Source organism: Lathyrus oleraceus, chromosome 7, assembly GCF_024323335.1.
Source record: "Lathyrus oleraceus cultivar Zhongwan6 chromosome 7, CAAS_Psat_ZW6_1.0, whole genome shotgun sequence".
In the NCBI taxonomy this organism is placed as follows: domain Eukaryota; kingdom Viridiplantae; phylum Streptophyta; class Magnoliopsida; order Fabales; family Fabaceae; genus Lathyrus; species Lathyrus oleraceus.
In genome coordinates, this window is record NC_066585.1 from 491,002,729 (window position 1) to 491,025,095 (window position 22,367).

The following is a 22,367-nucleotide window of genomic DNA, read 5'->3' on the forward strand; positions in this document are numbered from 1 at the left end:
CTACATTGAACATAATGACCTTTCCTCTACCATTCCGAATTTTCGATGTATTCGGAGCTTCAGTCGACGATGAATCGAGAATCCCTGACGGATGACAGATATAGAGCACAGTCTTGTCAGGATGCAGTTACTTGCCAAGTCCCTAATTTTTGCCTAGATTGCCCCAGTGTGAGATGCTCAATCTAGCGGGATGCAAATTCTTTTTCTTCAATGTCTCTAACTTTTGCCTGGATCGCCCTTTCGGGTTTTCAATCCACCGAGACGCTCCTTTTTGCCTAAGTCGCCCTTTGGGGTGTTCGACTTAGCGAGCTGTTTTGCTTTTTTCATTTTTAGGCTAAGTATTTCTTGACTGCATCTGGATTCACAGGACGAGTGAACTTCTCCATCCATTGTTGTAAGTGTCAAAGCATTGCCTGAAAAGGTTCTCTTGACAGCATATGGACATTCATAGCTTAGAGTTCACTTGCCCCTGGAATCGGGCACGAAAGACAAGACTTTCTTGAGCACAAGGTCACCTTCTCGGAACACACGAGGCTTGACCTTCTTATCGAATGATTTCTTCACTCTCTGCTGATGTAACTGCCCGTGACACATGGCAGTTGATCCCTTCTTTTTGGTCAGATTCACTTGGTCGTAACGACTCTGAATCCATTCAGCATCAGTCAACTTGGGACTTTGAGGGTGCTATTTTTCTTTTGTTTCTTTCTTTCTGATTTTGCTTTTGATTTCTTTTGATTTTGCACCCTCCTCTCTTTCTCTTTTTTGTTTTGTTTTGTATATGCCCCAGTTGGCTGTTCTGCTGATTCTCGAGATGCAGCTGAGTGATCTTCTTTTCTTGCTCAAGAAGTCGGGAAATCTCGTCAGGAATCCTTTCAACATCATCTTCTTCCGCTTCGAATACAGGGAATTCAAAATTGGGAGATGACGTCTGATCATTATGTTCAATGGGTTTACGAAACAACCTTCATAATGATTTTGATATGAAAAGCTCTTTGAAAAACAAACAAGACAATCGTTATGCAGATGAAAAGGTTGCTTTTATTCTTGTTTTTTAGGGTTTTTTGTGATCACCAATTTCATGCGAAAAGCGAAAAGGGAAAACAAACGGAAAAACAAATGTTTTAACATGCTTTTATTTGAATGAAAATATCATTGCACAAAATGTTGCCAACAAGGTCATCACTTCTCCTTTTGGCATGAGAGAAGGGTTTTTAAACAAAGTGATTATTACTCTGACTTATGAACAACTGTAGGAACGCCCACAGTGACCCAATTGTGATAGATCCCCCCAGGGATGACAACTGTCAGAATCTCTTGCATCAGCAGCCTCTGCTTTGAACAACCCTTTCTGTTGAAGACCTCGGAAGACAAGTCAGCGCCAGCCCGTGACTTGTTATCTTCAAGCTTGATTAACATGGGGACCCAAGTCTTCAAAGTTCAGAATACCTGACCTCACAAGATCTTGAACCTTCATCTTCAACTGAAAGCAACTATCCACATCATGACCAGGAGCACCCGAATGATACACACACTGCTGCTCAGGCCTATACCACCACCGAGGGTTGACGGGTACGGCCGGCGGGTCTCTGGGAGTAATCAAGTTCCGCTCTATCAAAGAGGGATACAACTCTGAGTATGACATAGGGATCGGATCAAAAATGATCTTCTTCCTCTCATTACTTGTACTGACTTGATTACCAGGCTGGTAAGCCTGCTGCTGAGGACGATGTTGTTGATGCTGATATTGCTGAGTTGGCCTTCTCTGCTGTTGTTGAGTTTGAGTTGCTGGAATAGTCACAGCAGCAGCCTGACGATACTGTCCTCTGTTTGCACTCCTCCGACGGTGCACAACATTTGTTTCACTTTCTCCCCTTTTGGGTGCCCCAGAAGATGGTTTCTTAGAACCGGAAGAACTGGAAGAGCCAGGATGGCGAACCGGAGCCCGGGTTGTTCTGACATTAACAGTCTCTGCAGCGAGAGGCTGTTCACTGATTCTGATCCCCCTCAATTCATCGCCCACGGCATAATCACTGACGAGAATAGTGACAGCAACATTCTCATGAACGGGTACACCCACTGGTGAAGCACAGTTGGACGGAAGAATCACGGCTTCCAGTCTCTGGGCTAAGGCTCGCAGCTCCTCTTGCCCCTGAACAACTCCTTGCATCATCATCATAAACTGAGCCATGCTCGCCCTCATCTCAGCCAACTCCGTCTGAACCTGATCCATATTTCGCTGTTGATTGAGTCTGGTAGAATACCGGTGAGGTCTTTGATCAGCTATCCTGCCTGACACAGGAACCGGAGTGAGAAGTCCGAACACTAGAACACCTGTTATGCAATATGACGTGAGTATGATGTTAATGCATATGATGCACATGATAATGATCATTTCTCAGGCATTCAAAGAGCCTGAATCATCTTCAAAAGATGGCAATCTGCAGCAACAGCACAGTATACAAGAGCAACGAATACCAACAATTTCATCTGTAAATGAGCACCCGGATCTATCAGTGAACAGACTCTGGAATGTACCCGAGAAATGATATGCATGCAAAGATTAGCTTTTTCTTTTTCTCATCATTTTTTTTCATCATTTTTTTTATTGCATTTCTTTTGAAAAATAAATATGCTATGATGCACATGATGCAAACACGGCTGGCGAGCTGTGCATCTCTGAACATAGGATCGAAGCTTCGGCTCGAACTCTGATCACAATCATCTGAAACCCAAAGTCATCTGAACCCAAGTCAACTGAACCATATCCACATCTGAGCATCCTCAAATTCAGCCCAGGGATCCGAAATAAACGGAACCCTCTGATCACACTGCCAGGATCAAACCTCCGGCGTCCAGAAATAGATCCATAAATCCGACTCATAAATAGGACTCTGATCAACCAATAGTCACCAATAAAGTCACCATCAGAACATGCATCTGTAAGAATCAACCCTCCCCTCACAGGTAAATTCTAATCAGGTCATCCTAAGGCGGACAATGATCTCGACAATCGGGCAAAGATACTCAACGGGTTTGCCCTTTCGGGTGTGCCGTTGTAGCTCTCTTAAGATCGTCTAAGTCAAAGATCCGGGAAAGAATGGTCACCAGAGTCAACAGTTCAGATGAAGTAACTCAACCAAAGTGGAGTACCCCACAGAGGCAAGCACTATCAAATGAACCTCGTCCGGCTCGTGGTACATCATGTTGCCAGGCACATGTTGACCTAACATGAAGGAGGCAACATGAGACCACACTAATCCTAGGTGTATACTCGGGCCTGGGTTTTAGCCCCACTCAGAACACCCACCCCAAACAGAAGAACCACCTGCACAGGAGACAGTTCAATGACAGTATGATGCATGCAAACATATATGCACATATATACAACATAATAATCATGCATACAATAAATAACAGCACATAGCAACCAAAACCCTAACCTAGAGAACGCTAGGAGAGACTCGCTTAGGGAAGAAGGACCAGCACAGGTCAACTTCACTATTATCCCCAGCAGAGTCGCCAGCTGTCGCATTACGCGAAAAACCGGCGGGAAAAGAAGAACAACAGAGCCGCCACCGTGCGTTATTTATCCCAAAAAGAGGGAAAGGAAACGCTCAGAGTAAACCTGGGAAAAAGCATGGTCTCGCGACCAAAGAGAATGGGATCGGGAGTCGGTTATGCGAAGGGAAGGTATTAGCACCCCTACGCATCCGTCGTACTCGACGGGATCCACGCACAATAGGAAGGGAAAATGGTTGCTAAAACACTGCTCAAACAATCATCTACACAGGCTGAAAGAGACACAGGAAAACAAACAAGACTGAACTCGGCCGGATATCGCATCCTGGGCCTACTTAGTCTATCTAGCATAGACATCAAAGTCAAAGTAGTTCGACCGGGGAAACAACACATGCTCGCTAGGATGTCGCATCCTATGCATACGTATCTCCTTTGGACGAAGGAGAATCAGAGCATTCGTAGCTCGGCTCACGCACACAAACAAACACAGGCAAAGGCAAACGTGGAGCCTGAATGCCAATCACTGGGCTTACATCAGCATCCGAACCGAAACACACGCAAGGAGGCAAACGTGGAGCCTGAATGCCAATCACTGGGCTTACATCAGCATCTGAACCAACAAACGCACACTGGAACCCGAATGCCACTCGATGGACTTACATCAGCTTCCAAACCAAACAAACACAATCAGGATACGGACAGCCAATCGCTGGGCTTACATCCATATCCTGACACACAAGAAAGAAACAAGCAACAAATCGCTAAGGAGTCGGGAACTCGAGCCTAGCGACTGTCAAGCAAACACACAAAAAGAAAACAAAGTGCCCGGAGAGACCTCGCACGGTCATCCTGCCTACGTACCTCATCTAGTATGAGGATCAGGGCGACGTAGTTCCCCTACGAAGGGATACAGGACTAGCCTAACCAGATAACAGAGGGAAACACAACTAGGGAGACTACGACTCGAGCCTAGCTGTTATCATGCAAAGTTGTCCCTAAGTCAAGGTTTCTAGCTAACTTGCACAGGAAGCAAGCCTATCCTATTCAACACGAGCAGTAAATCAAGCATTCACAAGTAGCACACACTATATGCACACAAATGGGGGCTCAATCAAAGGGTAAGACTGCAAGAGCAAGTCATCTATACAGGGGTAGTGTTAGCTCTTAACCTTGCCATTGAGGAGCTAAGGTGCAACAGATGAAAGGTGAGTGAAGATAAACTTCACAGCTCTTATCCCTGGTCAGGGAGAGCTTCAGACAAAGGAGTGTGGGTTCAGAAAGTGGGAACCCTTCTACACTCGAGACTCTGACACAACTGTACATTGTACAAGATCTTGGGTTTGTGTCCTAATGCATCAACACAGTGGTGTGAGCAGAGGGACGACTCAACAGACTAGCGGGGGATAGATTGCATATCCCTTGGGTTCCGCCAATTGCCTTAATCAAGGACTTTCCCTGCTTAGCACAAATGTAAACAAGCACAAACATCGCCTCTTAAGGAGGACTTCAGACAGTTGCCTGGCCAAGTAACAGACCAGGTCTTCCAGACTACATGGAGACAAGAATGTTATACCTCAGTGCAAATTGCTTATCAAGCAAAGCAAAGCAATATTAGCAACTAATGTACCTGAAATCAATCAAATATCATCAGTATGCTAATCACACAACTAAACAGCAAATGGTTTACAATTAACTATAAACAGACAACACAATCCAATGCACCAAAGTGCAAGCAACTCAAAAGCCAAACATCCTACAAAACAAGTTAGTGTACAATGTCAAATGACATCTCAATCAAATGTGAATCCACCTCCTTAAGGTATTTTGCCTCTTAACCTGAAAATCACATTCAAACATGAGATACAAGGCCACTAGGACAAGCCTAGGGTCAAAAAGAAGGAAAAAAGTCAAAACAGCAAGTGAAACATGATCAACATCAACATTAATCACATACAAAGAGAATCCAATTGGTCTCATGTCTAAACCATACACCAAATTAATTTTATGTACAAATTAGATCAAGCTAGGCAATTATGAGTCATATAGGAGCAAACAGAAAGATCACACTCAATCAAATACCTAAACAGCTCAATAAATTCCACAAAAATTCCAGCCTAAACAGGACACATTCAAAGAGCTACATATCAATTTTCATGCCATTTGGACAATAGGAAGTAGGTCAATGAAAATCATAAAGTCAGCAGAAGTCCAAACAAGTCAACACATGGTAGCAAAATGAGCATCAACTTCAATCAAATGCCAAACAGTGAAAACCATTAAGAAATGAGTGGGACCAAAGCCAAACTACACCTAAACATGTTATGAATCACTCCATCAAATTTCACATTCATATGATATAGTATGAGCATTTCATGAGACATGGAAGTCAAGTACTCAAGCAAAGACCAAAAAATGCCAAACAGCAATCAAAAATCTCAATTAAATGGAAAATGAATCAACAATTCATGCAAAAATTCATGCTGAAACTAGACATATACAAGACACAGCATGCAAAATTTGAGATCAATTGGAAAAGCCTAGGCATGTCAAATAAATCCATGAAATTGACCTAACCTAGTGTGACACAAATTGTCACACTCAAAAAGAATAAATCATATCTACCAATCCAGAGATCCAAAAATCACAAATGATATACCAAAATCTCCAGCAATGAGTCAAGAATTAGCATGTGAAATTTCATTCAATTTGGACAATGTATGAGTATTTCATATTAAAAATGGTGAAACATACAAAAAATGCACACATGGCAAAGATCCCTAGACAAAGGCAAAAAATCTCCATGCACAACTTGAGTTATCATACCTATAAAGTTCTAGACAAAATTATGAATCCAACAAAAAAAAGTCTCACTAATTTTGGACTTAAAATGGATTTTATATGAATTTTATAAGTTTTGGAATATTATTGAATAATTATTTAATGATTAAAGAATTAATTAAGCTTGCAATGGCGTTTTCGTAATTAATCCAAAAACGTGGTACAATACTCATTTATTGCGTGTCAGCGTTTCATTGGCTATTATGGGAGGGAAACAAGATTTTGAACATGGCCATGCACAGGACGGATTCACACGGTAATTTTTCCAGGAAATTTTCTTGCTGTTCATCGCGGTTCATGAGTCCATCAAGCGGCAGCTTCGATTTCGAATTTTTCTTCACCAAAATGGACGAGCCTTATACCAATCTCTTCGTCTTCCAACGTAGATTAACAATATGCAAACGAAATTGTCTAAATCCTACTGTGTTTGACGAATCGAGCACAAAAAGATTTGACATCAAAAGTTCAAAACGAGATTTCTCTCTCAAATCTTGACGAAACTTAATTCTACAAATTGCACTACATTCTACAATCAACGATCTACACATATCATATCTCAATTTAGCAAACGGTTAGATTCGAATTCCAACCTTGTTCGACGGCAGTTGATGAATTTGTGCTTGTTTCGCTTCAATTCTCGAAAACAGGTGAAGTATGTTGATTAGGAAGATGATTGGTACAACTTTGGTAGCTCAACAATACTCCAGGTGCTCGAATTCTTGATTTGCCATTGATGAACGATCTTGGACAGTTGGAGTTTTTGATGGTTTTGAGTTCCAATTGATGCAAACAGCTCTTGATTAACACCTGCAAATGAGAACTACACCACGAATTTGCAAGAAAATTGATGAATTATTGATGAATTTGGGAAAAAAAGTTTATGAACAATGGAGAAAAAGTGAGAGAATTGAGAGAGTTTTTTGTGATTTTCTGTTTGGATCTTGAAAAATGATTAGTGCTTAATGATTACAGTTACAATTAGCCTTATATACCAATCCATTAATCCAAAATTAATCATGATTAAGCATAATGGAAAGATTAGTGTTAAGTGTATTTTTCAAGTGTGTGGCCAAAATGCCCTTCCTTAATGCAGCTCATTTTCTGTCCAAATTTTGTTCAAACAAGTCACAAATGATATTTAGAAAGTGTTACAAAAAGCCCCATGCCAAAATTCCAAGTATTTCTCAAATTGGACCATTTTGCCCTTGGATTTTAATTAGTGCACTTGAAAAATGGCCTTTTTGTGTGAATGCTTTTGGCAAAATGTGGTGATGGATTATGAAAGTACACATCAAATGTGATTTGCTCAAAGAAAAACCATCCAATTTGGACACTCCATGTGAAAGTTATGGCACTTTGATTTCGGGCATTTTTGGAAAATGACTGGACCATATCTTGCTAACCACACATGGGAATTTCAAGTTCTTGGACTTTTTGGAATGGTGAGATCAAGATCTTCAACTTTCATGTTGGCCAAAATTCCATTTGAAGCTTTTATGATAAAGTAATTTTGAGGAGAAAAACTTTCCATTTTGGGCAGTTGAAATTACAGGTCACCTGCTATTTTTGGAAACTTTTGGTCTGACCTCCAAATCTTCAACCTTGGTCTTTGATATGTCAAATGAGACTTATATGGACATGAATGAGGCCTTTCAAACCATCTCACACCTTCCAATCCATAAAATCAGGCACAGTTGACCACAGTTGACCTTCTATGGTTTCTGAAGAAATTCAGTTGGACTGTTGAGCTTTGATCATCCAATCTTTGGCCAAACCACTTCAAAATGATCCTTAGACCATATGAACTTGATAAATCAACCATAGGGATTTGTCCCAATGAAAATAGCACTTGCTTGCTTGATTGACTGATTCTCCTGATCAGTTTGACCCAATTGGTCAGCTGAGCTTGCACTTGGGCAAATGGACAATGCAATATTATGCAGTGGCCTATGTTATGTTATGACCTAATATGAAATGAATGTACAAAATGGTAGGGTGAAAATTTGAGGTGCTACAGTAAGGACCAAATAAAATCAAGGTAAAAGGCCTATAATACATGGCATATGAGATGAACGAGGATGGATCAAAAGATCTCTTCAATTGCCATAAGCAATCCCTAAGTCAAACATCGATCATAAAGAAGTCAACTAAAAATTCAAGTCAACTTAAAAAATAACAAATAAATAGCAAATTAATCAAGAAAATTATGAAAAATTAAACTAAATAAGGTGCGGTCAGGACATCATCATCCCCCAAAAAGATTTCAAAAATAATGAAAATTGGCACGTGAATTAATTAAAACAAAACATAGGTCAAACCAAAAGTCAATTAATAAGACTAGGTTAGAAATAAATCAAGAATAAATAGTAAATTAATCAAGAAAATCATGAAAAATTAAACTAAATAAGGTGGGTTCAGGACATCATCATCCCCCAAAAAGATTTTAAAAATAATGAAAATTGGCACGTGAATTAATTAAAACAAAACATAGGTCAAACCAAAAGTCAATTAATAAGACTAAGTTAGAAATAAATCAAGAATAAATAGTAAATTAATCAAGAAAATTATGAAAAATTAAACTAAATAAAGTGGGGTCAGGACATCATCATCCCCCAAAAAGATTTTAAAAATAATGAAAATTGATACGTGAATTAATTAAAATAAAACATAGGTCAAACCAAAAGTCAATTAATAAGTCTAGGTTAGACATAAATCGAGAATAAATAGCAAATTAATCAAGAAAATTATGAAAAATTAAACTAAATAAGGTGGGGTCAGGACATCATCATCCCCCAAAAATATTTTAAAAATAATAAAAATTGGTATGTGAATTAATTAAAATAAAACAAAAGTCAAATTAAAAGTCAACCCACCAAACTAGGTCAACAATAAATCCAAAATAAATTTAAAATGTGAAATAAAATTCCAAGAAAAGGTCAGATTTACCATGAGACAGTGGTTAACCTTCATCCCAAAAATCAAATGCTAACAATAATTTTAAGTCATAAAAATAAAATCAATAAAAAAAAGTGTGTTAAAATGGACCATTTAGAATAAATAATTAAAATAAAATTTTAATATTAAAAAAATACGAAAATAAAAGTTATATAAAATTAAGTAAAACGTTAAGAAAAGTGAAAAATATTTTTGGGTAATTTTATGGACGAAGAAAATATTTTAAATAAGAAAAAGAAATATGAAAATGGAAGGATTAATGGTGATGAACATGGTAAGCAAGCGTAGATATATCAAAACATGGCCATGGAAGAGATGATTACCTAATGGAAAATAGAAGTGGAATGGAATCTGATATGTGATGAAGCTTTGCCTCCTTGCCACGAAAGTCCAATGCTCCTTTAGGGTTAGAGTTTCAGCTTCTTAAATAGGGTGGATTAGGTGTTCTCATGGGCTTTTTAATAAGTGATTTATCCATAAGAATAAAAGTGTGAAGTGAGGTGTAAAATGTTGTTATTTTGGGCCAAACTTAAGTGAATGGATGTCCAATGCATGGCCAAAAGAGGTAAAAAAACGTGACTGGTTTGTGCAGCATGCTTAGGAAATCTGATTGGGCCAGCCAGGCCCAAAATCTGCCTAGAAAATCAAGTCATGGTGCCCACTTTAAATGAATGTATCTCTCAAACCATGGATCCAAATGAGATGATTCCAGAAGGATGTGAAAGAGGACATGGCAAGGTACAATTGTTGTGAAGAAAGTATTTTCAAATAATTCCTTGAAGTGCAAGAAAATTGGCCAAGAAGTCTTGATAAATTTTGAAGATTTTGGACTTAGAAATTTTTCCAAGTGTCCTAAAAAAATGTCTCATTTTGACTAAGCATAACTTTCTCAATTCTAATCCAAATGGAGCAAACTTTATATCTATAGATATCTTGGAACAAGAGGAACAACTTTCGTGTTGGAGAAATATTTAAATGGAGCTTTTATCTTGATGCAAAATGGGCTTAAAGTGAGTGCAACGATCATGAAAACTTGCCCTAAATGGAAAGTCAACCATTTCCAAATTAAGTAACTTTTCCAATTCCTGATTAAATGATGAATCCATGATCCAACCTTGATCAAATTTTACATGTAGGATCCCCTAGGCATGGATTTTGAGATTCCACTCTCAAAAATGTCAGGAGTTGACTCTTCTGACCCCACAGTTGACTTTTCCCAAACTGTTTGATTCCCGATTTCATTGATCAATTGAAGCACTTCTAGCTCAAATAAAGAGCTGATTTTTTGTATGTAGACCCTTGTGGACATATGGAGGGCCATGGAAAAGAGTTTTACCCAAAGAATCAGAAACAAACTGATTTTATACCAAACCCTAGTTTTAGGGCAAAATGATCAGGAACTGATTGCACTGATTACCAATGGATCTTTCTGAGATAATTGTGAATCTTCCTAGGCCAAGATGCCTCTCTAATCATGACATGGACGAGCTCCTCTACTTCCAACCAAACATTTCCTGTTGCAGGTAGCCATGAAACCCTAATTTCTGATTAAATCCAGATGAACACTCTGATAGCTTTGAATCCTTCACTGATGAACTGAGGACCATAATAAGATACTTGGACCCCCCATGAGACCCTTGAGACTTGTATACTTAGAAAATGAAGTCCAATTCTCAATCTTGCTTTGTGTGGGCTCCTTCTGTTAAGGAGTGATCGATCAAAACCTGATCTCCATGTCACTAATGTAGTATGCAATGAGTATGACCTAATATGATGCTAATGAAGAGTAAAACATAATCCCATGCTTCCAGTAAAAATGAAGGGTAAATTTTAGGGTATTACAGGGACCAATGATGAGTATGAGAGGAGAAACATGTATCCCATTCATGATGCCCCTCCTCCACCTACATACATTGCACCAATTTTTTATAACACTTTTGCAGGTACCTCCTCTGGTTTCTATTATAACAAAGAGATGTCGCGGGAATATAGAGCTCTTGAGGAAGAGCGTGATGGCTTGTTTTACGCCATATATGAAATACAACAAGATATGATGGAGTTCATACAAGAATCACAACGCCAAACAGATCGCTCCCTAAGTTCGGTGATGGAGGCCCAAACCACCATGGCAGCCCAACGGATGTGTCTGCAAGCTTCACAGGCATGTGACTTTGCTCTTGTGCATGCTAACCAGACGTCTATAATAGGGAACCTCTAGAGTCTACAGGTGTCCAATGCCTCACTCTTAGCACGAGTCTAGCAACTCCATATTTCCCAGAGTTCACACCACCGGAGCCGAAGCCGTCATCCACGGCATCCGGGCCAGACAGGAGAAGGCAGTGGAAGCCATTAGTAGCATATCGTCCAGGTTCTACCATTCCTTTTTCTTCCTTTTATCGAAACATTGGGGACAACTTTCGGTTTAAGTGTAGGAGAGCAACCTTATTATTTTCATTTTTCTTATTTATTATCATTTTTAGCTAGATTTACTATTTTAGTATGCTTTAGTATTATTACTTAGGAATTTATTCACTAGTTTAGTTTGTCTATTGTGTAAATTCATGTGCTGTCAAGTCTTTATGCATGGTTTTCTGCTGTTTCTTAATTCTTCCATTTCATGAGCCATACAAAAAAAATTGAAAAAGAAAACAGGTGTTTAATTTGAAATTTTAGGCTATTAAACAAGTTAAAGATATGTTATAGAGACTTAGGGAAAGCCCCAAAAGATCAAGATCATCTTAACACCGTAAGTATCCTAATTATAGAGATTGATTTGGATACTTGTTATGCCATGGCCTTGAAATCTTGCCCCTAAATAAGTCTTTCAGTAGTTTATCCTAGCAGTCAACACCATCTGGATTATCATTGAGTAAGTAGACCGACGCAAATAGGTGAATGATCCCATATTAAAGAGAAAGAGAAAAAAAAATCAAAAATCTAGAAAAGTAAGAAATAGAAAAAGGAATAAGCCTTCTAAGTTAGGTGACCCTCATCTGGTCATTTAGCCTAACGATTGCGAAACCTCTAAGAATATTGCATATTCATCAATTTTTTTGACATAATATGGATCATGGTCACTAACAGGTTTGTTTTCCGTGTGTGAATATATAACGAGCTTAATGTGATTGCGCCTGAATGAAAAAAGACGAAAAACGGGATGATTAAGTTAGGCCTAAGCATAATTACATGATGCGAATTGGTTTGTATAGGAAGGAGATTTATGACCGCAAATGTGGAATGTGTTGTTACGATATCCTTAGTTTGTGAGTTAGTACCTATCAATATGGCCTTGAGTGAATTAGAGTCTTTATCCTAGATTAGTTACATGAGCACCACTATTTTTCTTCATATGCTCATAAATGTTTTCTTGACGACAAGCAATGGTTTAAGTGTGGGAGATTTTGATAACACCAAAACACACTACATATTTGACTTGGATTGCACATGTTTTACCGTCCTTTTATTATCATTTCTACTGTTATGCTGGTACTTTTCCTTACTTTCAAGTGCATAGCCTAGAAAAGGCTTTACTCAAAGAAACAAAGCAAAACAGAGGAAAAACTGAGAAAATGAGTAAAATGTACACATGGCATTCACCATAGACGTAGCCGTGAGGAAGATGATGTGGCCCACGTCCCAACGGTTACAAAGACTAAGTCCAACCATTTTGGGAACATGGTTGTCGCCATCCCTACATGGCGGTCGCCATCTTTGATTTTAACGCTTCAGTCAAAGGCAATTAGAGATTCACTCCTATGACCACCACTTTTCTCTCACACGAACACTGAAGGATTTATGTGATTCGCTAGATCTAGTACTAGTATAAATAAGACATAAAGTTCACAATTTTAATCATCCAAGCTTAGTTGCAGCATAACATATATTCACATTGTTAAAGCGATAATTCGTCAAATCGAGTGGTTATTGCACCATTGTTATTATTATGTTTGGAGCATCGTAGTCATAACATTTAATCTTGTCGCCATTTACATTTCGGTTGTACCAGATTCAAGTCTCCGATTGGAGCAGGTTTTTAATATATTATGCACTGCTTTAATTTATTTACTTTATCGCACTACTTTACTTTCTTTACTTTATTCGCATCGCTTTACTTTGATTTATTTCCTCGCACCATTTTACTTTATTTATTTTTCAGCACCACTTTACTTACTTTTATTTCCTTGCTTTTTACTTTCCATGCAAAAATATATTTTCAAAGCTATACATTTATTTGCAGGTTCTTGTTGAAACTCAATCGCACACGTATCACTTTAATATGTCATATCTTACTTTTCAATCATATGTTTTATTGTTTACTCTTCAAATCTAGCTACTACCCTAGAACTTCTTTCTTTGATGCTAATCTTGGTTATAATCCAAGCTTTGTATGGTAGAGCATTTGGAAGGCGAGGGAAGTTTTGTCTTTAAGATGCAGGTGGAGTATTGGGGATGGTAGTCACATCATCGCATTGAATGAAGCTTGGATTTTGGGGATTAGAGATGGTTGTCTAAGTGGACCCAAAAAACAAGGTGTGTATGGTATTACTATTAAAAATATTATGTTGCCTAACGTGAAACAATGGGATATGAGGGTCATAAGAGAGTTATTTAACTATGCAGATGCTGAAGAAATCTTAAAGGTACCTTTGGTGGAGGATGTTAAGAAATATATAATGGTTTGGAAAGAAGAACAAAATGGTATTTGTAGTGTGCGTTCTGGGTATAGATTATGGATAAGTTTACGTATAAGTCATGTAAATGGGGAGGGGATGATAATTGGTGTAGTCTCTGGAATATTAAATCTCCACCTAGAGTCAAACATCTTATGTGGAGAATTTGCAGGGGTTGTTTACTAACTCATGCTAGACTCCAACAATATTATGTTCTTTGTCCGACAACTTCTCAACTTTGTGAGAATAATCTTAAAGATGACTGACATATGTTCTTTGGATGTAACGCAACTACTCATTGTTGGAGGGCAACAAGGTTTTCCATTATTATAGACGCTCGTTTACATTCTTTTCATGATGCTAAGTCCCTTATCTTTCATATTTGTAGTAAGGAGGATATGAAGGATGCTTGACAATTTACAATTATGATAGATGAGATATGGAAGAGTATGAATTATCTTATTTGGCACAATGAGTTTTAGGAAACCCCTATACTTGGTTGGTTAGCATTTCATAAGTGGAAGGAATGGTTTATGGCTAAACGACTTCAAGATACCAAAAATGGCCAACAATATCTTACGACTTGAAATCCTCCAACTGTAGGGTGGTTGAAATGCAACGTGGATGCAACTTTTAATAAACATTGTTGTACTACAAATAGAGGTTGGTGTTTTCGTGATAATCTCGGTAGTTTCGTTAACGTATGCGTGGCTTGGGACCCTGGTACCCTCTCCGTCATTAAGGCTGGAGATTTGGCCCTTAAAGAGGAAATTCATGTCGCTATTGACTTGCACCTCGAAAATGTTATCTTTGAAAGTGACTCCCCAAAAGTAGTCCAAATAATCCACTCCAATCACAACAGTAGATTCGAGTTTCATTTCATTACTAAATCTATTAGAAGTTTGTTACATGTTTCTCCCAACTTTTGAGGTGAAGTTTATTAAGCGTCAAGTGAATTGGGTTGTCCACTCTCATGCAAGGGAGGCCAATTATTTGTCTAGGCGTAGTGTGTTTAATTCGATTCCTCCTTGTATTGAACAATATTTGATTAATGAATTGCATTGATTGGTCAAAAAACAAAATAAAATGATGCTCATATATATGATATCTCTATATAGTTATTAACTGAGCTGACTTAATAAAATATATAAATTTTTATTACAAACTAAATATTGCATACATAAAAATTAGTCATTAATTAGATACAAAAAGAAATAACAGGACTTCTTTTTTCCCGCAACTTATTTAGCCGATTTTTGTTGTTTAAAAGAACAAGTGGTGTTTTTTATGTTTCATGTACTCTTCTTTTTCTCTTAATATATTTAATCTTTTTTGCATGAAAAATGTTAAACTAAGCTACAACGGCAAAACGGATCCGGCCCGGACATATCAGTTTTACTTATCATTTAGTGTGGGACAAATCAAAGGTTTAAACATGCACCCTTTAATGTGTTTGTCCTATACCATTTTTTTTTTCTTTTGAAAGAGTAGAAATTAACATATATATTTTTTTAACTTAAAAGGTGTCGAGCCCACGGACCCACCCTTAATTTTCTTTTTCAAAATGAGTCAAGGTTTTAAGTTTGCACCTTCAACTATTTCTGCTCCATTCCATCTTATTTTTTGACTTTTGTAGAGCAGGTCTAAACAGAACGGGCATGTCTGATTCCAACCCTTAATATAAATAAACCATTTTTTTTGTCCGAAGACACAATAGTGTCACAAAATCACAATGGTTATTAATTAATTTACTAAAACAGTATCAAACAGAGTCCTTGATTATTAGATATTGTCAAAGGGTGTCTTTGACCGAAGCAAAATGTTGTAGTTATGTTATGCTCGCTATACTATAAATTTGACGAAGATATGCAAAAGGTTTTGAGCGGATAAATGATATTATTTGTAATACTCAAATTTTATCTTTAAATTTGAATAATTTTTATTCATGTTTAATTTGTACCATCATGTAGAGATATAGAGGGATACAATTTTGTGATATATAATTTAGGGACACAGATCCTCTCCTGCTGCTCTCCCATGTTTTTCATGCTGCTCCAATCTTAGTCATTTATGCAGTAATTAATATTAATTATTTTTTATATTTGACCAAAATGAGGAGCTGAGATGGAGCAGGACCATTCAGCCACTACAGAGGATCCATGTCCATAATTTAGTTGGTAAAAAACCAAAGTTCATAGAACTATATGTAAGTATTACTTATGCTTTTTGATATTCTTTTATTTTCGCTAATGTATATTTGTGCTTTCTGTGTAATACTTATTAACTATATGAAAATTATTAGTGGTCGTGAAAACAACCAAACAACTTCGAATGTGGATATTATGTTATAAGACATATGTTTAATATTATCTCCAGAGACATTAACAATTCATAGGTTAAAGTATTAAACTTATCTATATACTTGTAATTTATGCATATTTGTTAAGTTAATGTGGTTAGCTTATCATAATTTAAATTTTGTTGAAATTATAAGGCTTTAGCGCTGAAACACCATCCCCACAAGAAGGTGTAGATGACATCCAATCACGTTGAAATAGTGCCTTCATATCTTATCATGAATCTCACAAACACTAGTTTTTCTTGGTTATTGTAAGAATCATATAGAGGTTTTGTCATTATAGGTGCAAATATGTATAGGTTCACTTGGTAAAGATTTTGTGTATCTCAAATGTCATTATAAGTATTGTAAGTATTGTATATTTGGTTTTGTAAACAGTGTAACTTTGGTATTTTGTGTTATGTTCTATATAAAATACAAATGATATGATTTTGTCACATAACTTATAGGTTCTATGTAAAAATATGATGCAGATCAGTCAAAATGAGATTTAAAACAAAACATAAATCCAAAAAAAATGTTATACCCCTCAATCATTAATAAAAACCAACATAAATACTGTCATTTTTCCCTTGGTTATTAATAAAATTCAGAGGTATATGGGGTGCGCTACATAGTTTTTAAAATAAAAAAATGTTGTTGTAAGGAGATAGGTTTTTCATATTGCCTTTTGTTACTTCGTTTTTTCAACCGAGATAAAATCCTCTCTGTACTCAAAATAAAATAAATATATTTACAGAAGATTCAAAGCCAGGTCAAAATACTCTTTGAAAATACTTTTGAAGAATCTTTGAATTATACCTTAATACTGGTCAATCCTTCCGTGGAGAATCTTGGTCAATTTACATTGACCTAGCATTCTTTTGTTGTCAATCTCTCATTTTTAAAGTCATCAACTTTGTCTACCTCATCACTCAATAAATAAGTATAACCTGACTGTTTTGTTAATCTAAAAACTTTAGTAACTTTCCTACTATATACCTTAAATAAAAATGGCGTCAAAGACAACAGCAACCTAAAAGGATGATAAGACAAACTTGAAAATTACGTAGTAACACTATCCTAGAAAAAAAACCAATTATTCATATTTAAAATAATTGATTTTAATAAATTTATAACGCTTGAATAATTTAAATTAAAATTACATTAGAATGTAATTACCAAAATGAATTTCATATAACATGTGTGTGTAAATCAACTTATATTATTTGAATAGAGCTTGAGTTAGAAATTTTAATGAAGAGTGAGAAGATTTTCTACTATAAATATTTATACTAATATATATTTATAAATTTATTAAATTTTTCGTAATTACTATTTTAAATCAAGGTTGGGGATTATTTATTAATTATTATATAATTTTTTAATGCAGATTCAAATTGATGCTCATATATATATATATATATATATATATATATATATATATATATATATATATATATATATATATATATATATATATATATATATATATTATATATTAATTATTAAAATTGATATTGATATATATATATATTATATATATATATATATATATATATATATATATATATATATATATATATATATATATATATATATATATATATAAGTTGGGGATTATTTATTAATTATTATATAATTTTTAATGCAGATTCAAGTTGATGCTTATATATATATATATATATATATATATATATAATATATATATATATATATATATATATATTATATATATATGTATATATATATTTATTAATTTATTTATTATTCTATAATTTTTTAATGCAAATTAAAATTGATGCTTATATAATATATATATTAATATATATATATATATATATATATATATATATATATATTATATATATATATATAATTATTAACTGAACTGATTTAATAAAATATCTAATTTTTATTATAAACTAAATATTGCATACATAAAAATTAATCATTAATTGGATAAAAAAAGAAATAGTGGGTCTTGTTTTTCCCCGCAACTTATTTAGCCAATTTTTGTTGTTTAAAAGTACAAGTGGTGTTTTATTTTTCATATACTTTTTTTTTCTATTAATATATTTAATTTGTTTTGGATAAAAAATGTTAAAATAAGCATTAACATATATTAAGTTGATGTGGTAAAATGGATCCGGTCAGGATATATCGGTTTTATTTATAATTTAGTGTAGGACAAATCAAAAGTTTAAATATACATCCTTTAATGTGTTCGCTCTTTATCCCATTACAGCATAGTAAATGTAAAGAAGTAACAATTGCATACAAATTTATATTTAACGCAAAAATATTCAATGGTTTTAAAACCTTTAAACAAACTCCTAAATGGTATTAATTAACAAAAGACATTATACCATATATAAATTAAAAACCTTAAAGTATCTTCATTCAGTCACTCCATAACAATATGAATCCCTCAACATGTTTATCCCTATTCCTTACAATTTCCTTGATCTTTAATTCTCACGCCATTACACCAAAATCAAACTCCAATTTGTACAAAAATGTATGCAAAGATGCTGGAAAAGACAACCAACGTTGCTTGAAACTTCTAAGCCCTAACCCTAAAATAACTTCGGCAAAAGACTATCTTACCCTTAGCAAGTTATTCTTAGAGATGGCAATAGAGAAGGCAACAAAAGGCCAAGATTACCTTAAAACATTGATAAAGGAGTTTCCTTCTTCACACGCCATCAAAAATTGTGCAACTAGTGATTACGACGGATTGGTTATGTCGTTTAGAAGTTCATTAGGTGAGTTGGTTGTGGATCCAATTTCTGCAAACTATGATGCTAGAGTTGCTGGTGATGGACCACAAGCTTGTGATCGTGAATTGGCTAATGAGAAAATAGTTAATCCTTCTGTTTCTAAGATGAATAATGAGATGACGTTTCTTAGTGATGTTGCATATCTGGCCACAAATTATCTTCGAAAATAAGATATTTTGTTTGCTATTGTTGAATTTAGAATGATTTTTGTGTTTATTCAAATGCTTAAAAGGAAAATTGTTACTTTACATTTATTCTTTTTCAATGTGTTTGGAATTATAGTGGATGTCAATGAAATATTGCACAATTACTCAAACACAAAAGCATGAATATTTTGCACTTATTTTATTTTTAATTGTTTGGTTGCACATTTGATAGCACAATATTATGCCTGTGGCGGCACCAATGTAGACTAGTCCTGATTTTACATAACTTTAGAGTATAGTAAATTGAAATTTTAAAAAGGTTATTTTGAAAAGAAAAAATAATCTTTAAAGTTTTAAATTTTTTTTGAGATGATATTGTAAAATGTTAAAAGACTTTAGGAAAAACATTTTTTATGTTCCGTTGAAGAACTTAAATAGTTCATGATCGGGTGACGTAGGATACATATACTCAGTCTTAGGGCATGCAAATGACTTTATATAGAGAGGACAAGTAGAGTTGTGAGATCGATATCATTGAGAACATGCACATTAATGTCTTCCTTGTTACTTGCAACGTCTTATTGGATGGATACGACACGTGGCCTAATAACTATCATTAATTATGCCTTTTTATCTTAGGCTATACTTGGATCGATGGAACATAACAAACCAGAATGTTGTGGAATGGAATATCAATTCCACGCTATTGTTTGCTTACTTTATTCAAAATGTTTCATTCTATTGTATACATTCCAAATCAGATGGAACAAAAAATGAAGAATTGGATGAAATGGATCACATCATATTCCATTTCACTTCATCCATTATTAACAAATTCAAACAATGAAATCTATCACTGCATTCTATTCCATCATATACCACCAATCCTTACATACCCTTAGGCTTTGTTTGAGAGTTTGGAGGGGGATAGTGAGGAGGACTTTGAAAAAAGGAAAGGATTTGATAAAAAGAATAGAATGATTTAGGTGGAGATGATTTTGGAGGATTTATTTTTATTTAAAAATCAGAATTTTGCTAATTTGGGGGAGCTAAAAAAATTGTATAGGAGGAGGGGTTTGGAGGGTTTTCAAAAATTGTTCAAATGTTATTTATGTCGTTATAATACTAAAAAAAATAAAAATATGTTAATAATAAAAACTCTTTTATCATTCTAAACAAAATTTTATTCTAAAAAAAAGTTAAAGATTTCTCTATATTTTTAAATAAAAAAATTCCGAAGCTCTCCCCTCCAAACCCTCAAACAAAGCCTTAGCATTCATTTGGTTCAACGGAGGGGAGGGGAGAGCTTTTAACAAAGGGGAGGGGAGAGGAGGGGAGATGATGTATTTAATTAAATGTATGTTTGGTTCAAAAGAGAGAGAGGAAAGATGAGGGAGAAATTTTAATCAAAAATATGTTTGATTCACAAGGGGAAGAGAGCGGTTTAAAACTACTTTATCTTTTTGTACTTAAAGTAGTCAATAAATAATCAAACACAAAATATTTCATATTTCAAATATTCTGAAATATATTAAAGTGTAAATAAAATATTGATAAATGTCATAGAATCATTATGTGACTAATCTTTAAATGGACTGTTATCTCATATCGATGATCCATCAAACTCTAGAAAATATTTATAAAATTAAATTCTAGATAATATATAATTTTTTATTTCCTTTCTTTTTATTTTTCCATTGAGAATCAGAGAGAGTGTGAGAATAACGTGCTCTCTTGGAGAATGGGACATCTGGCCATGTGTTATTGGAAACAAAAATATATTATTTCATCTTCTTATCCACCATTCCTCGCCAGCTAATGAGAGAGAGTATATTCTTTTTGTCCGTCGGGAGTGATCCTCATTGGTGGGCGCGTGGCAACTTCTCATTGGAAATGAGAAGATATTCTTTTATTTTTCTTATTTTCTTGATTGGTTATTATTTGATTTTTTTTTTAATTTTGATTGGATGAATTGGAATGGTCAAGGATTGCTAATGAGGACCATTGATTAATTTGAATCAATGATTAAGATTAAATCAAAGAAGCACAAACAATTCAAAATGACAATGTTACCCCCTTCTAGATGATTTAATTAATTTAAACAATTTAAACCAATTAAATCACATAAAATTCCCAACTTCTAAAATGAATATGATAAAAATAAAATAAGAACATGGAAAATTCTAATTAATGATCCCGATTATTTTGACAAACGAATAGAAATAAAATGACTGAATATGAGGAAAAGTCAGGTGAGAATATGCTCAAAAAATTAAATTGAATGCATTAAAATGACCAGTACGAAATATACTTATTGGAAAAATACAGCGTTTCTTTTTAATTTTGAAATAAATTTGGACCGGTTAAAAGGCGCAGGCGGGTCAAAATGCGACTGAAAAAGTCTTCGAAAATATAACGAGCACACCAGGTTAAACTACGTAAATCATATATTAATAATACTGGCGTCTGCAAGCTTGATTTCGAAACTTTTTACCTGCTGATTTTGGACGTACTTGAGGAATGATTTAACCCATTCGTCTGTATTTCGAAAGTTTATTCCGACTGATATTTTAGGTAGTTTCATGATGAAATGCATGTTATGCTATACAACTGATGCAAATTGAAATTAAAATCAAATTTATGAAAACTTACAATGACCCGAACAAAATTGGGGTATGACAATATGATATCTCTATACAGTTATTAACTGAGCTGACTTAATAAAATATATACATTTTTTATTACAAATTAAATATTGCATACATAAAAATTAGTCATTAATTAGATAAAAAAAAGAAATAACAGGTCTTGTTTTTTCCCGCAACTTGTTTAGCCGATTTTTGTTGTTTAAAAGAACAAGTGGTGTTTTTTTTTATGTTTCATGTACTCTTCTTGTTCTCTTAATATATATAATCTTTTTTGCATAAAAAATGCTAAACTAAGCTTTAACGGCAAAACAGATCCGGCCCGGACATATCAGTTTTACTTATCATTTAGTGCGGGACAAATCAAAGGTTTAAACATCCATCCTTTAATGTGTTTGTCCTATACCATTTTTTTTTTGCTTTTGCAAGAGTGGAAATTAACATATATTTTTTTTAACTTAAAAGGTGTCGAG

At 34.8% G+C, this 22,367-nt stretch overlaps 1 protein-coding gene across 1 annotated transcript; it reads left to right on the plus strand.

Annotated features, from left to right (window-relative positions):
• The first annotated feature begins 18,952 nt into the window (after positions 1-18,952).
• On the plus strand, positions 18,953-19,273 carry LOC127104511 (uncharacterized). Its single transcript, XM_051041695.1, has one exon. It carries the CDS (start codon positions 18,953-18,955, stop codon positions 19,271-19,273), a length of 321 nt encoding a protein of 106 aa, XP_050897652.1.
• The last annotated feature ends 3,094 nt before the right edge of the window (positions 19,274-22,367 follow it).